General features: G+C 36.9%; 1 protein-coding gene across 4 annotated transcripts in view; it reads left to right on the top strand.

Annotated features, from left to right (window-relative positions):
* The window catches only part of MKLN1 (muskelin 1), a 370372-nt gene that overhangs the window by 334009 nt on the left and 18115 nt on the right, over positions 1-18248 (top strand). For all 4 annotated transcript variants that reach the window (XM_058728683.1, XM_058728682.1, XM_058728681.1 and 1 more), the window contains 4 exons: positions 2682-2829; positions 6697-6811; positions 7975-8114; positions 14986-15088. In XM_058728683.1, coding sequence (XP_058584666.1) covers positions 2682-2829; positions 6697-6811; positions 7975-8114; positions 14986-15088 — 506 coding nt within the window. The remainder of the gene's footprint in view (positions 1-2681; positions 2830-6696; positions 6812-7974; positions 8115-14985; positions 15089-18248) is intronic.

Genomic DNA, 18248 nt, shown 5'->3' with positions numbered 1-18248 from the left:
CATAGATTTTATAAGTGTGATATCCTTGAGTATTGAAAACCTGCCCGCTGCTTCTTTTTTTTTTTTTTTTTTTTTAAAGGTTTGTTTATTTTTGAGAGAGACAGAGACAGAACGCGAGTGGTTTGGGGCAAGAGAGAGGGAGGCACAGAATCCGACGCAGGCTCCAGGCTCTGAGCTGTCAGCACAGAGCCCAACGCGGGGTTTGAACTCACCCGACTTAAGTTGGGCACTCAACCGACTAAGCCACCCAGGCACCCCCCCCCCCCCCACTGCTTCTATTTTTAAGAAACAATCCTTGTCCTTTTTCTCTTCTGCTCCTAAGCTGCTTCTAGGCAAATTGTGACGATCTAGAAAGAGAAGCATATAAAATTTGTTCTTAGCATTCTTCATCTTCTCACACGCTTCTTCCTCCAACCCAATACTCCTTTCTTTCCCTCTCTTTGGTGATTCCACTCCCATTTTGCAAAATTCAAAATTTCTTTCCCTCTCCACTGATTTCCATTCCACCCCAAAATACCAATTTTCTCGGTAGGCTCTTACTTAAGTGGGTTATTGGATTAATTTATAAGTCATACATTTCTGAAATTTGTATTTTAGGAGATTATAGAACAGGGGTCAGCACACTTCTAATATGAAGAGCCAGATGTGAATATTTTCAGTTTTGTAGGCCTTACACTGTTGCTGCAGGTATTCAACCTTGCTATTACAGGGTGAAAATAGCCACAGATAAAATGTAAATGAATGGATGAGACCTGATTTGACCCTAGGCAGGCTAGATCAAGCCATAGTTTGCCAGCCCATCTTAGAGAATTCTGAATTTAAAGGCTGAGTATTAAGATGAAATGGGATGGAGAAATTTAAATACAATAAATTTAGGCAGTTACATCCTCTCCTTTTACCACTAATAAAAGTGTTGTCATTTCTTTACTATTTATTCTTCCAAGGTTATCTGAGAAATAGGGTAGAACGTTGGCACTTTTGAAAGTTTACCAAACCTCATTAAAAAAATACCAGACTTTACATACCCACTAGAGACTATTGGCATGAGGATTGAGATTATTATTCAGATTAGGTTGATGTGCATGTGTGTATAAATATAAACGTAATTGTGTATGGACGGATGCAAATTATGTGTTGTGTAGTGTGAGTCTGTATTATTTTAGTATATATACTATGGACTGCATTTGGATAGTCTCTAAAATATTCCAAACAAATTTATTAAAGAGGAATATGAAAGGAGACATGAATTTCAGTACATGAGGCAAAAATAAATGCTGGATTATTTGGCCCTGCTAAAGTAGATAAAGACAAATGAAGATCAATGTGGCTAACATCTCTTGCCATAATATTCTTGATCGATTGAAATATTTTACTTCAGAGGCACCCTTGTGGCTCAGTCGGTAGACTGTCTGACTTGATTTCAGCTCAGGTCATGGTCTTACAGTTTGTTGGGTTTGAGCCCCATGTTGGGCTCTGCTAACAGCGTTGGAGACTCTCTCTACCCCCTTTCTCTCTCTCTTACAAAAATAAGTAAACATTTTTTTAAAAAAAGAAATATTTTACTTCAGTCTAATATTTACTTTGTGTTTTGAGCATATGATGATTGTTCATGTATAAAGGGAATGTAGGGTTGAAACAATGACATTGTTTTAGATTCAAGGCAATTATGTCATGATCCATAAAATTACATTTCAACTAATATTTCCATATAACAATGGTGAGAAAAATTTGCATTTGCTGTGTCAGTGTTTTGCAAATTACTGGGTAATGCAGAATAACAATCACTCATTTAATAGATTTCTTAGAAAAATAAAACATTGGGGCGCCTGGGCGGCTCAGTCAGTTTGGCGTCTGCCTTCAGCTCCAGTCATGATCTTGCGGTCCATGAGTTCAAGTCGCGTGTTGGGCTCTGTGCTGATAGCGCAGAGCCTGGAGCCTGCTTCTGATTCTGCCTCTCCCTCTCTCTCTACTCCTCCCTTGCTCACGCTCTGTGCCTCTCTGTCTCTCAAAAATAAACATTAAAAAAGAAAAGAAAAAACATTATTAACTCTGGTCAGTTTGAGCCACTCAGGAAAATAAAATGGCGTATTATCGCCCAAAATGTTTTATTTTTACTTGGAAATTATGTCATTTCATTGTATGTCATGAACAGATATTTTAAATGACTCTGACCTTATTAAACAAACCTGCATTTTACTTCCTGTCAGATTTGTGTTTTTCCAGGTCAACATTTGAATATTTTACCTTTACTATTAAGTTAGAACTGATCCAGATAATAAGTCAGTTAACTAACACATTGACCTTTCTTCCCTCAATAAAAATGATTACATAGTATACCGCTTTCTACCTCTTCCCTCCTTGTAACTCCTTCCGGATAGTTAGCATTCGTTTATTCTTTCAACAAATAGTTGGGTGACTGTTATGTGCCAGGCACTGTTTTAAGCATTGGGAACAGAATAGTGAGCCAAACTACCTCTGCCCTCATACAGCTTATATTCTAGAGTTAGAAGAAAACAATAAGCAATTGTTTATTGTTTGATATAAAAGTTCTGTAGTATGTTAGAAGATCAGTGCTGTGGACAGAAGCAGAGCAGAGTCACGAGGGATTAATCTTGTATATAGTAGTTCTACTCTTACTTAACACAAATGTTGTCCTCTTATTTCCTCTTTTCAATTTATAGTTCCAATGACAGGATTCACACAGAGAGCAACCATTGATCCCGAACTGAATGAAATACATGTCTTATCTGGACTCAGCAAAGACAAGGAGAAGAGGGAGGAGAATGTCAGAAATTCATTCTGGATTTATGACATTGTGAGGAATAGTTGGTAAGGAGCTCTTGTCTGTGTTGCAATCCCAATGTAATATTTGTTTGAGGTTGTTGGTTTATTCAAAAGAAGAGGAATATGGAAGGCTTATGTCAATTTGTGATGTCTTGCATTTAAATGTCAGTGCAGGCACACCTCATTTGATTGCACTCGGCAGATATTGCAGTTTTTACAAGTTGAAGGTTTGTGGCAGCTTTGTGTCGAGCATGTTGACATTTTTCTAGCAGTGTTGGCACACTTTGTGTTTCTTTGTCACATTTTGGTGATTCTCAGAATATTTCAAACCCTTTCATGACTGTTGTATCTGTCATGGTCATCTGTGATCAGTGATCTTTGATGTTACCTTCGTAATTGTTTTGGGGCACCATGAGCTGCACACATAATGAGATGGCAAACATAATTGCTAAATGTGTGTGTTCTGACCATTCCACCGACCAGCTGTTCCCTCACCTCTCTCACTTTCCTTGGCTCTCCTGATTCCCCGAGATATAACAATATTGAAATTAGGCCAGTTGATACCCCTACAAAGGCTTCTAATTGTTTGAGTCAAGGGAAGAAAGGTAGGCCTCTTATGCCGAACAGCCAGGTTGTGAATGCGGAGGAAATGTTCTTGGGAGAAATTGAAAGTGTGCCTCTGGTGAACACATGAATGATGAGAAAGCAAAACACCTGATGGAGAAAGTTTTAGTGGTTTGAATAGAAGATCAGACCAGCCACAATATTCCCTTAAGCCAGTGCCTGCTCCAGAGCAAGGCCCTGATTCTCTTCAATTCTGTGAAGGCTAAGAGGTGAGGAAGCTACAGAAGGAAAGTATGAAACTAGCAGAGGTTGGCTCCTGAGGTTTAACATAAGAAGCCATCTCCATAACCTAAAAGCACAAGGTGAGGCAGCGGGTGCTGATGTAGAAGCTCTAGCAAGTTATCTAGCAAGATCTAGCTATGATCATTAACAAAGTTGGCTACACTGAACAGATTTTCATTGTAGATGAAACAGCCTTCTATTGGAGGAAGATGCCTTCGAGGACTTTCATAGCTAGAGAGGAGAAGTCAGTGCCTGGCTTCAAAGTTCAAAGGGACAGGCTGACTGTCTTGTTAGGGGCTAATGCAGTTGATGACTTTAACTCGAAGACCATGCTCCTTTACCATTCTCAAAATTCTAGGGCCCTTAAGAATTATACTGAATCTGCTGTGCCTGTGCTCTGCAAATGGAACAACAAAGCCCAGAACACGGCACATCTGTTTATAACATAATTCACTGAATATTTTAAGCCAACTGTTGAGACCTACTGCTCAAAAAAAAGATTCCTTTCATTCTAGATGCCATGAAGAGCATTCAGATTCGTGGAAAGAGGTCAAAATACCAACATGAATGGGAATTTGGAAGAAGTTGATTCCAACCTTCCTGGATGACTTTGAGGGGTTCAAGACTTCAGTGGAGGAAGTAACTGCAGATGTGGTAGAAATAGCAAGAGAACTAGAATTAGAAGTGGGACCTGAAGATATGACTGCATTGCTGCAATCTCTCACGATAAAGTGGTTTCTTGAGAAGGAATCTACTCCTGAAACAGATGCCGTGAAGATTGTTGAAATGACAACAAAGGATTTACAGTTATTGCATAAACTTAGTTAATATAGCAGGGGCAGGGTTTGAGAGGATTTACTCCAATTTTGAAAGAAGTTCTAATAGGTAAAATGTTAAACAGCATCATATGCTACAAATAAATCATTCATGAAGAGGAATCAGTTGATGCAGCCAATTTCATTACACTTGAACCTTTACCAGCACGAGGATTCAACCCACACACAGTTGGAAATCTGTGTATAACTTGACTTCCTAAAAACCCAACATCTGTGGCACTTAGGTGGCTCAGTTGCTTAAGGTTCCGACTCTTGATCTCAGCTCAGGTCTTGATCTTAGGGTCATGAGTTCAGACCCTGCATTGGGCTCCATGCTGGGTATGAAACCTACTTAAAACAAAACAATCCCAGGAAAAACCCAACTACTAATAGCCTACTATTGATCAGAAACCTTATCAATAACATAAATCGATAACAAAAAAAGTTGATTCACACATATTTTGTATGTTTTATATATTATTTACCATATTCTTACAATAAGGTAAGATAGAGGAAAGAAAATAGTAAGAAAACCATGAGAAAAGAGAAAATATATTTACCATACTGTATTGTAAAAACTCTGCATTGTAGTGGATCCACATAGTTCAAACCAATACTGTTCAAAGGTCAGCTGTATTATCTTATTTTAAGAAATTGCCACAGCTCCCCCATCCTTAAGTAACCACCACTCTTATCAGTTAACAGCCATCAATACTGAGGCAAGCCCCTCCACCAGCAAAAAAAAAAATTATGACTTGTTAAAAGCTCAGAAGATGGTTAGCCTTTTTTAGCAATCACGTAGTTTTTGATTAAGGTATATGCATAGTTTTTTTTGACATATTGCTGTTGCACGCTTAACAGACTACCTTATGGTATAAAAATAACTTTTATATGCATTGAGAAGCAAAAGAATTCCTTTGAATCACTTAACTACAATATTTGCTTTATTGTGGTGGTCTGAGGGCGCCTGGTGGCTCAGTTGGTTGAGTGTCTGACTCTTGATTTCAGGTCAGGTCATGAGCTCACAGTTCGTGAGATTGAGCCCATGTCAGGCTCTGTGCTGACAGTGTGGAGCCTGCTTGGGATTCTCTCTCTATCTCTGCCCCTCCCTCATTCGCACTCACACATCTGTGCTTGCTCGCTCTCTCTCAAAATAAATAAACAAACATTTGTATAAAAAAAATATTGTGGTGGTCTGGAACCAAACCCACAATATCTCTGAGGCATGCCTGTATTGGGTAAAGAAGTCAATATTGGTGCCTGTGTTTACAGTGGTGTTCAGTGAATGGATTTTACCTCTGAATGTTTCAGTTAGTAGGTGATTCCTGGTCCAGAAATCAAGAGAATTATATTTTAGTCTAGAATTTGCTACCAAGTAGATGTGTGAACATGAGAAAAATGGTTTTTTTCATGTTTCCAGGTGGTCTTAGTTTTGGTAAAGGAAGTGATTTCAGTAGAGCAGGGTAGGGGGTATTATTTAGTGTTTTCAAACCGGGACCTTTTTGTTATAGAGCATCTGCACGTTTTGCTTCAGAAAACACTGGCCTAGAGAATCCTGTTCTAATATTCTGTGATTACTGCATAAGTGGATATTTTACAAACACAGGCGCTTCAGAGAACTACCTGCCCAGAGCAACTAAGGAAATTACTCTTTTCTTTTTTTAAGAAATTTTTTAAAATTATTTTTGAGAGAGAGGGAGAGCACAAGTGGAGGAGGGGCAGAGAGAGAAAGGGAAAGAATCCCAAACAGACTCCATGCTGTCAATGCAGAGCTCGATATGGGGCTTAATCCCATGACCTGATCCCATGACCTGAGCCAAGACCCAGAGTTAGACGCTTAGCCTAGTAAACCACTGATGCACCCTAGAATTTATTATTTTCTAAGTAGAACATTTATATTAAGCAGTAAAACTGAAAGAAATCTGTGAGTTTTTCATTGTGAATAAATAGATGGGATTATCTTCTCTTTCAGACTTTGGTTTGAGCTTTCATATATGCTGTTTGTGTTTCATAACATGAAGTAGGTTGTTCTTAAGTGAGGTTTTGGATCGACACTAAACATAAGAACTTCATTCTAACAAATTCACATTATTGTATGAGAATGACCAGAACTTTTAAGATTTGATGTGAACAAATTTATAAATTTTTTGTTGGTAATTAGACGTCCAGTTAATTTGCTTGCTAAGTATATAAACATTATGTATGTTGCTATTTTTTTAGGATAGAATGCCTTAAAAGTACTGTCTTACAGGTCTTGCGTCTATAAGAACGATCAAGCTGCAAAAGATAATCCAAGTAAAAGTCTTCAGGAGGAAGAGCCATGTCCAAGATTTGCCCATCAGCTTGTATATGATGAGTTACATAAGGTACCCTAACTGCATCGGCCTGTAAACTTTCCAAGACTTATAATCTGAAAGAATCCCAAATAGGTTTCTTACTATTTTTAAGTGTATTTGAATAAAAAGTTATAATACATAGCAGACATCCATAGAATATGTAGCAGACATTCAATATCATTTCTCCCTAAACCCCTTAATAGAATAAACACTTTCCATAGTCCAAAATTCCTGGCACTTATTCTGTTTGCTTTGTAGCTGCATAGATCAGATTCATAGCATAACCTATTATTTCTGCACTACGGACACCCAAGTAAAAGATGTACAGTTTTTAGCATTAGGATACCTTGTCCCATGATACGAAAAAGTATATGTAACTTCTGACTTAGATTTTCCCATTGTGTACGAAGTCTTTTCTCTCTTTTTTCCCCTATGAGTGATGTGTCTTTTCAATTGGCCTCATGCAAACCGTCTTGCATTCTGAAGTTTTAGAGTCACTAAATGTTCAGAGTGGTTTCTTTAGACTATGTCTCCCTTTAACTTTACATGTAGTTCAGTGAATGTTTTCAAAATTTCAGGAACTGCTTTAACACTTTGTATAAGTACAGAATACCACTAAAATTATAATAGTGAAATCATTAGTGTACTCCTTTTTCATTTCCTTTTTTTGGTATTGAATAATATAATATTTTAAAAAGTATCACCAATTATATACATCATTTAATATTTGGCAGTAAGCCTAAAAAAATTAAGATGCTCAAATTTAAAAAGTTTCTAGTTACTCTTGACCTTCAGTGATTCAACATGTGTGTCAGAGTTTTATTAAACATCTTGTTTGTTATTATGACCAGCACTTGTTTAAATTAATAATCCCCGTATTTATTGCCCTAAATAAACTCTGTATCTTGGATTAGCTTCTTACTGTCATTGCTTTTGTTTCAGGTCTTCCATTGTCAGTATAATTGTGGTAATACAACTCATTTTAACATAAAATGCAGAGTATTTAAGGAAGTAGCCATAGTATTTTAAAGTAAAATGGGAACAAGAAAAATCAAAAGAAACATTTGGTAGAAATGCAGTAATGTTTTACTACTGTTACACACTGCTACCAAAGTGAAGAAATTTTATTAGGACTTCCGTAGCTTCTTGAGTATGCTTGCATCTTAAAATGTGGCTTGTTTTGTTTATTATAGGTTCACTATTTATTTGGTGGGAATCCAGGAAAATCTTGCTCCCCAAAGATGAGATTAGATGACTTCTGGTCACTGAAGTTATGTAGGCCTTCAAAAGATTACTTACTGAGGCACTGCAAGTACCTGATAAGAAAACACAGGTATAAAAATAATTCACTGAAAACTTTTATTTAATATTATCAGCTACTGTTGGTATTACTTAAATTTTGAAGATATGACTTTGTCTCTGGAAATTTAGTAATATGACAGTGTACGTACTGTGAAGATCATGACTTTTATAACTACCCTGTTGTTTTCCTCATTTTTGCTTTCCTCTTTCAAAGGAAGATACAAAGTGAAAATACGTACTGATGCTAAAATTTTCTAAATATAGAACAAGGAAATTTTGAAACTGTTAAATGGAAGAAATTTCTGTGAAGGTGATGAGCCTAACCTTCCAGTAACTACTCACGGCCTAATCACTACAAATCACATCAGTTCTAGATTCTTGCTGTATGCCTGGCCTGTTGATAGCTTTCTTAACAGTGGATGTGATGGTATGGTTGACTAAATGCTATCTAATCTGATGTTTCACAATACAACTTCAAATATGATTGTGATTTTACGTCAATTATCTTTGCCATTTAATTGTAAAATCATGTCATCAAACATTTTCATATATATCTCCTGGTCATGTTTGCTTTTTACTAGTGAGTGATAAGCTACTGAAAAATGTAGAAAAGCATGTGTGTCCTTTTGGTTATTGATAGTGTTCTGTGGTAATAAAAATTTATAGTTTGGAAAGAGTTTAGACTTTGATGATAATAGCTACTGTTTATTGAGCAATTTTTGTGTGCTAGATCTTGCATATTATTCCTATAATAAGGTAATTGAATAAGTTCTGTTAATATCACTATTTTGCAAAAGAAAAAATGAGGTGTTTTTAAATGGGTTATATAATTCATCTAGGATCACTCAGCCATAAGTGACACAGCCAGGTTGTGATCCTGACTATTGTAACTCCAGAGTTCATCACCTTACTGCCACTGTGACTACCACACGTGCATACACAGATGTCTTTGTGTATACTTATATACACAGACACGTTCAGATGTCTGTTATATATAATGCATTTATGTTTTGTATAGAATATAAGTAGGCATAAATTATTAGACTGTTTTCTTTTATCATATCATGTTTACTTACTGTTCCTTTCTCTGCTTTCCCAAGTTGTGCTTGAGAGGAAAATTAGTAACAGAAGCTAGGTATTCTGTTACTTTGGCATTACTGTGAATAAATAGTGTATTTCCTATAGAATCTACAGGAGAAAGGGTCTGAATCTTCACATTGGCTGGATGACAAGAGATAAATTCTGTTTTATTAATAAGATTTAATGAGGCACTGTCAACTAATGTTTACATTGCTAAAATGTTATTCCTTAATATTTTACTTAATGTTTAAGTTTTTATAAGGATGAGACAAATTTGGGGAAATTATAGTGTTCTTTTTCTACTTCATATATAACAACTGGTAATTGGAATATTAAGTTAAGCTCTTTTTAAAAAATTTCCTGACCAAAAGCCCATTAGAAATTAAAGGAGATTTTTTTTTTTTAATGTTTATTTTTGAGAGAGAAAGAGAGAGAGAGAGGTGTGTGAGCTAGTGGGGGAGAGGCAGAGAAAGGGGGAGACAGAGGACATGAAGCAGGTCATCAGTTCTACCAATACACTGACAGCAGAGAGCCTGATGTGGGACTCGAACTCATTAGCTGCAAGCTCATGACCTGAGCCAAAGTCAGACATTTAACCAACTAAGCCACCCAGGTGCCCCTAGATTAAAGGAGATTTTTTAGTACTATATGTAAAGAATTGGAACTCACTTTATAACCACTTTCCTCTGGCTTTTAATTGAAAAAAATGAATCCATGGTTAATTAAAAAAAAAAAAAAAAAGTCCCCATACCCTTCAAAATAATTGAATCATCATCCCATTATTGAGGAAAAAACAACTTACTGTTTTGTAAGTTTTATATTTGCACACATAGATTCTTGTTTTGTTTAGCTGAAAAACAGGAATCATATTGCTTTGAATCTGATTTCTTTTAATGAATGATATATTACAAATATCACCATCTTAATACAAATTATGATTATAATGACTGCAATAGTGTTCTATTTTATGTATAATTTACTTAATTAGTCTACTTGGATGAAATGTTTAGATTATTTCCAGCTTATTTGCTATTGTAAGTAATACTGTATTTAATATTTTTATATTCTTCCATCTGTACCCCTATCTAAAAATTCTGTAGGATATTGGTAGAATTGATGAATTATCAGTTGCCCTCCAGAAAGTTAATTTTCATTCCTTCCAGAAATAAGTAGGGTTATTCATTTTCTCACAGCCAAGCCATTTTAAGAAGTATTATTATTTTCTTAATCTTTGACAGTTGTTTTTCTCTTTTGAAAATATATCAGTTGGGGGTGCCTGGGTGGCTCAGTCTGTTGAGCATCCGACTCTTGATTTCAGCTCAGGTCATGATCTCACAGTTTGTAGGTTCTAGCCCCATGTCAGTCTCTATACTGACAATGTGGAGCCTGCTTGGGACTCTCTTTCTCCCTCTCTCTCTGCCCCTCCCCAACTCATGCTCTCTATCAAAATAAATAAACATTAAAAAAAAAAAAAGAAAATGTATCAGTGGACAGACTAAATGACAATTTGTGGGAATCTGAAATATTACCTATTATGGCATGTTTTAAATTTTAATAAAGCACAAACATCATTGTTAGTGGCTTACGCTGCCAAAAAGGCATAAAAGTAAGGAATGCAAGTGGATAATGAATAAAAGAATAACTGGTAACAAATCATTTAAAACTTTAAATATAGGATATAAGACTCAAATTTTCTGAATATGAAAATGGTTCATAAATAGTAACTGAAGCTGAGAAGCAACAAGTTTGTGTGACTGAACAAAGAGGCAGCCTTTGAAATTTTCTACATGGGAAAAGGAGTATGCTAGCCCATCTCAGAAGGAAACCAGAAAAGCCAGGAAAGGAGAATTTAAGAATATTTAAAGACCCCCCCCCATCCATTTATATAGATTATTTTCAATTAGAATAGTAGTAATAGTAGCATAAAAATGTGGAGCACAGTATTCTTTTTTTCTGATTGTGAGACTTTTTGACATTAGTGCTGGGAGCTAATGTCTTATATTGGAAAAAGTACTAGAGCTGAACCTGGGATTGATCTTCAAGCCTTGTAACTTAATCTTTCTGGAGATCACTTTGCTTATGTATAAAATGACCAAAGCATTCACCTAAGGGTCTTTATAAACATCAGTGAAACTTTATTTATTTAAGAAAGTTAACTGAGCACTTACAGTGTGCTAGACATCGTCCTAGGCTCTGTGGATATGTCAGTGAAGAAAACAAACAAAAATTCCTGCCCCAAGTTTCTATTTTAGGAAGGAAGACAGGTAATAAACATAATAAGAAATTTATGTTAATAAGTATAACATGAACTAAAACAGGTTAAGAACTATTTTGTACAGATGATTTTTAAATAAGAATATTAGGATAGACCTCACTGCAAAGGTGACATTTGACTAGTGACCTGAAGAACAGGAGGGAATGAATCGTGTAGATATTTGAGAAGAGGAGTGTTCCAGATAGGTAATAGACAAGCCTCTAGGGTTAAAAATATGCCTGGATTATTTGAGGAATAAATTGAGGAAGACACTGTGATGGAAGTAGAATGAGTAGGGCGATCGTGGGAGGAGATGAGGTCAGAGTGATAAGAAGGGGACAGCTGGTGAAGAGTCTTTGGCTTTTACCCTGAGTGAAAGGAAAAGCATTGAAAGATTTTATGTAGAGGAATAATAACACACTCAGTCTTCTTTTAGTAAAACCATTCTGGGTTTTCTTCCAAAAGAACTGAGTAAAAGGTTATGGCTGTTTTCACTCAGATGAGGAATTCTTCAGAAACAACAGGTTCGTGTGTTGGGAAAGATGAGTTCAGTTTAGTGCACTTTAGGTTTTAGAGATCATCTGTTAGCATTTGGAGGAAAGGCATGGGCCGATTATTACCTTTATGAGTCATCAACAAGGAAAAGGAGTTTGCTTCAAGAGCGTGAGAAGAGTAGAGAGATGTCGGGCCTTCTCTGAAGACCATCACCATTTGAGGGAAGGTGGAGGAAGAGACACTCCATAAAAGAGATCAAGAAGGCCCAGTAAGATTCTGGATAAGCTTTGAAGATGGCACCAACAGAATATCTTGATGGATTGGACATGGGTAGGAGAGGAGAGCAGTCAGGGAGCAGCTAGGGCATCTTGAGAATCTTGTCTGCTACTAATTTGAACAAACAATAAACGTCCCATTTTATTTTATTTTATTTTATTTTATTTTATTTTATTTTATTTTAGATTTATTTTAGATTTATTTTAGATTTGTTATTGTTTTAAGATTTTATCTTTACGTAATCTCTACCCCCAGTGTGGGGCTTCAATTCACAACCCCGAGATCAAGAATCACATGCTCTATCGACTGAGTCAGCCAGGCACTCCTGTTTTAGATACTTGAAAAAAACATAGACCACTTTTTATACCAACTCTTAGATGAATTCAGGAGTTTGAGGAACATTGATACATTGCAGGCAGAATAAACAGACGTTGTTTTATATGAATTGAGTAGAGCATGAAAATTACCTTTTTAATTTAAATTTCATATTAGATACCTAGTATTTCATTATATGAAACCTTACCCTATACTACTGGGCTAGCTTGTTTATTTCTGGTGTTCTTATGGAAAACATTTATGTATTCTATTTAGTTAAAATATAAATTTAGAGGGAGAGAAGTATATTGTATGCCAAGAAATCTGTCTTTATTCTTAATGGTACTGCACAATACAGTAAATAAAGTGCCACTATTATTTTTTCTTGTAACGTTCAAGTTTCCAAATTTGTCGATGGTTTGGGGGTAGAAAGGAGCAAAAGAAAAACTTTTTTATAGGATTAATTCCTTTTCCTTTCAGTACAGGGCCCAGTTGTTGGCCTAAATAGAATTCTAGATCGCAGACATAAGTCCAATGATAAGTTTTTGCAGGCTAAAGAAAGCTTAGAAAAAAGATGAGTGGAAACATACCTTCCGGGAAAATGGGTCTCTTGACTGGATTGAATAGGATGGTAGGCACGTTGGTTAGGTTATTTCAGGTAGCAAAGGATAAAGACATTCTTAGGATCCCTCACTAGAAGAGAAGTTATTATGAGAATATCCAGAGAATTAAGGCATTCCCTCAGCGTTTGGACAGTGAGGCCTAATGGAGAATCGTTTAGCGTCTTAGAACAATTCTAGTGAGGAGCCACGATAATAGCTTTCCTTGTAACTCAGCCTCTTGGCTTTCTGCTTCTTTCCACCTACTTCTCCTGTTCTGCTGATTATTACAGTCTCTGCTTTCCCTAACCTCCTAGCATCCATCTATGGATGGATGGATGGATGGATGGATGGATGGAAGGAAGGAAGGAAGGAAGGAAGGAAGGAAGGAAGGAAGGAAGGAAGGAAGGAAGGAAGGAAGGAATCGATAGATGTAGCTTCAGTAAATAAATAGGTAGGTAGATAGGAAAAAAGGAAGGCAAAGAGGGGTAGGAGGGAAGGAATCCACCTACCATGTCGCGCCTTCTGTTTACCGACTTGTGTGTTTTGTGTGCCTTTTGTGTCCTTGTGTATCTCACGTTCAGATTCTTTAAGAGAGTACCTTCTTAGAGAGGGCTCCCTGGAGGTAGTATCCCTATTGGGAAGAATTCTGCCAGGACACTTTATAAACTGATCAAGCTTGAGAGGATTGCTTTCGTCTCAGGTGCAAAACTGGTCTAAACCATTTTGGACAAGACAGTAGAGTAACATGACCTCTGCCCAAGGAGCTCTCTCATCCGAGGGCTTAAGGGCTAACTGACAATCATGGTACTTATCGGATACAGTACAGCTGTAATATTTTGCTAGTCTTTGCCCTGCTTGAAATACAGGTGTTCTATCACTGAGATTAACTCTTAAAGACAGGAAATTATTGATGCCGTCAGCCTGAACACCATTGTGAAAGTCTCATTATTTTCCTCACCCAAATGAAATTGTCTTCTCTACTTATTCTCTATACAATATTTTGAAAAACATCCTAACTTATTAGTTACTAATAAATCCATATATAATTATAACAATGGGATAGTATCTTATTTAAATAGATAAATAGTCCCAAGCAGACTTTTATTCTTTTGGAGAACTAATGCATTGGGTTTTTTTTAGCTCTTATATTGGCCAAGTTCGTTGTCTGAACCTCAGTTTCTTATCTGTTTTTTTAAAAATGATAATAAAACATCGTCATTGTAAGGGGGGATAAATGAAGTAATATATGTAAAATACTTGATACATTGTCTAGCATATAACAAATACTTGATAAGTGGTTGCTACAATTGTTATTGTTATTGACTGAGACAGGAAATAATCTTGTTAAAAATATTTGAGCCATTCAAAAAAATATATATATTCAATCAGTGTCCATGATACTCGTGAAAAGAAAGTATACTCATGTCTGTTTCTGACATGTTAAGGACCTCTAATGGAATGTATATTGCACAAATCTAATCAAGTATTTTTATTTTATCTCTACTTGTTTTTCATGAAACATATTTGGCTCTTTTGCAGTTTTGTTATGTAAAATATTTGACATGTTCACTATGTTTTGTAGTTGATTTAATCTTAGCTTGTAGTTTTAAGAAGAGGGTAGGAGGTACTCCTACCCAGTCTCTCGCTCCACAGCTGCCTGTGACCTCCTGGCATCACCGTGACGTCTCCAGGAACTCCACAGCTGTACTGTCTCCATGGCAGTATTCTTACTTCTGGATTCCCAAACACAGGGTTTGTTTTTTTTTTTTTAGATATCTACAGTGACTCCTTAGACACAATATTCTACTCCAGGTCTGAATGACATTTCTGATGTTTTCCCATAACTCCCGACAATTATTGTTCTTGTTTACATTTTCTAGGTTTGAAGAAAAGGCCCAAATGGATCCCCTTAGTGCTCTGAAATATTTGCAAAACGATCTTTATATAACTGTGGATCATTCAGACCCAGAAGAGACAAAAGAGGTAAAAGTGATAATAAACTTCAGAAAGTGAGCATTAAAAGAAAAAAAGTCTTTCTAACTCTTACTTGCTGATTTTGCTCTTAGATGTTTAAAGGAAAATGGGGAAAATGGGATGACATTAATAATTTTTAAAATGGCATAGAGCAGGGGGTACCTGGATGGCTCAGTCGGTTGGGTCTCTGACTCTTGATTTCAGCTCAGGTCATGGCCTTTCAGTTTGTGGGTTCGAGCCTGCGTCAGGCTCCACACTGACAGCATGGGGCTTGCTTGGCGCGCGCGCTCTCTCTCTCTCTCTCTCTCTCTCTCTCTCTCTCTCTCTCTGCCCTTCCCCTGCTTATGTGCACATGCTCGCTCTCTCTCTCTCTCTCTCTCTCTCTCTCTCTCTCTCTCCCTCCCTCCCTCCCCCCGTCTCTCTGAAAAAAAATAAAGTGGCACAGAGCAGATGAAATAAAAATTGAAAAGGCTTGCTTTCATGTGATAACAAAAGGTTCAGGTCACACAAAAAGCCCTTGATCCATTCAGAAAAGGATTCTCAGGTTTAAAATTTTAATTTAGATTTTAGTTTTGTGTGTTGGGAAGCAAATAGAAATTTTTACTTTCATAGTCCCATGCTTCTTTCACTTAAGGATTACATGCCTCAGTTTGAGTCTTTTTTTTTTTTTTAAGAGAGAGTGTGTGAGCAGGGGAAAGGGGCAGAGGGGGAGAGAATCACACACGGGACTTGATCCCATGACCCTGGGATCATGACTTGAACCAAAATCAGAAGTCAGATGCTCAACCGACTCAGCCTCCTGCATGTCCCTGAACTTTTCTGTTGGTACTCCAAAATCCCTTAAGAGAAGAAAGAAAACTCTCCTCTTTTGTAGGGACAAAGTGAAGAGAGGTTGGTAGGAGTTAGAATCCCTTCTACCTTGATGTCATAGCAGGATAGTTGGACTACATTCTACTGACTTCATTCATTAGGAGTCCCTAACTTTGAGAATTAATAGCAGGTCATTACTTTTCAGGGGTTTGTTGTTGTTGTTGTGGTTACCTAATATGGAAGGGAAGGAGAAGATGTAATATTTTTAGGGGTAATCTGTCCCCCCAGTGTGGGGAATATTTGCTTATCTGTGGTGGGTGAATATACCTGCAGTGAATTTCATAGTCATAGCTGGTCTTCCTACTAACTTCTGAGATTCTTTTGTCACTTTAACTTTTGCCAAGCATCCTTGTTCATAGTTCATCTTGCAACATCTGAACTGCAATCCATTTTACCTTCTACTCACAGAATTGGTGCTGACGATATCTAGTTCTGTCCTTTCCATCTACTTCCCTGTTATCTGTTGTTTCACTTTGGCTTTGTAATAGCAACATCAGGCAGTGCTTTTCTTTGTTCCCCAGTAACACAGGCTTCTGATTTAATGTCAAATCACTTTCAGGTACCAGGTTCATTGTACTTTCAAGCAGTAGAACCTGTGTGTCCTTGGCACCAAAACAAAGAGCTTCTCTTTCATAGTTGCTCTTACTTAGTATTGGTTGTAACCCTTCTCTAGGTGGAGAATCAGCAGAACACAATTTAGGACCATCTGAAGGGGGACAGTTAATTGTCTTCCTTGCGTCTTCAATCAATTCATGATACTATTTGAAATGGGGAAATTATCCCCAAGTAGCAGAATATGTTTGGTTTAATCTGTTATGGCTTATAACTGAACATAGTTGTAAAGAGCCCATTAATGTGCATTGTATTAGACCAGGCATTTGAACGTTATAAATAAATTTCCTTGTGTTTTCTCCATTGTTATTCTGACATGGCTGTTACCAGGAACATTCATTTTTCTCTTATTTTTTGTTTTGGTTTGTTTTGTTTTCTCTTATTTTTTTAAAACCAAACCAGAACAGAGGCTCCTGGGTGGCTCAGTCAGTTAAGCATCCGACTTGAGCTCAGGTCAGGATCTCACGGTTTGTGAGTTTTAGCCCTGAGTCCGGTGCTGCGCTGACATTGCAGAACCTGCTTGGGATTTTCTCTCTGCCCCTCCCTGCCCCCGTTTCGCTTTCTCTCTCAAAAAAACCCAACGACTTAAAAACTTAAAACAAAATATTGCAAACTAAATAAATTCAATTGTGCCAGCTGCAAGTAGGCCAAAGAAAACAGTTCGTTCTTAAAGCTAAGCTAATGGGAAAAGCCAGGACAGGGAGGTATCTTGAGTTCAAATTGAGCCATTTTAAAAATTTTGGTAGCAGGTTTCTCTTTTTATCGCTTCCTCGGTAGTTTCAAATTATGATTTTGTATGCCACAGACTTCCATTCCATTTCTTAATAGCTGTATCTGTTAAGAGCTGTTTAGCCCTAGTTGAAGTTAGTTAAAATGGTGCTCTGCACATGTGTGTCAGCATCTGAATCACTTCCAAAGTTATTCAAAACAATACCCTCACCCTAAGAGTCTCTGTCTGCTCTTATGTAACAGAAAACTGAAAACACTCCTGACATTGAGAATTACTGGTCTGTGAGATTATTTTGTTCTAAAATGTGTGAATGGATTTTGTTTTGGTAAAAGAAATCCCTTGGTGACAGTTCTAGGATATATACTCACAGTATTTGTTAGTAAGGCATAGAGATCTTCACTCTCCTTATAACATACCGTTCCACTTATCAAAACAGACCTTACTGCTGTTTTCTGTAGTAACTTGTTTTTGTCCTCTGTGTATATTTTACAAAGTGTTTATTGTATTAAATGATTGTATCAGCAACTAAAAGTGGTTCTCTTTTGGGGGGCACCTACTATGATGATCACCATCATTGTGCCTATATTGGAATGATGGTGGATTACCAGCTATGTGCCAAATAATGATTCTTTGCTTTCCTTCAGTCTCCCGAACATGGATTCTGAATTGGCAGTGAGGTCCTGATAAACCTTATGAAAATGATACAATTTTCTAGAAAAGGCCCAAGAGAAGGTTGCCTAAATTATTTCTGCCATTTTCAGAAGATTCTATAATAGAGAAGGAATGAGAAAAACAAGTTTTCAGCCAGTATTACACATTTTGTATTAATTATATTTCTACTGAGCTTCCAAAGTACTGGTGTCATTCATTTAACCGATGTGTATTAAGTCCTTACAACATGCCAGGCATTGTTCTAGGCACAAGAGGTGCATTAGTGAACCAAGCAAAATACCTTCC

Source organism: Neofelis nebulosa, chromosome 4, assembly GCF_028018385.1.
Source record: "Neofelis nebulosa isolate mNeoNeb1 chromosome 4, mNeoNeb1.pri, whole genome shotgun sequence".
NCBI classification, from domain to species: Eukaryota; Metazoa; Chordata; class Mammalia; order Carnivora; family Felidae; genus Neofelis; species Neofelis nebulosa.
This window is presented reverse-complemented; position numbering and strand designations above follow the sequence as displayed.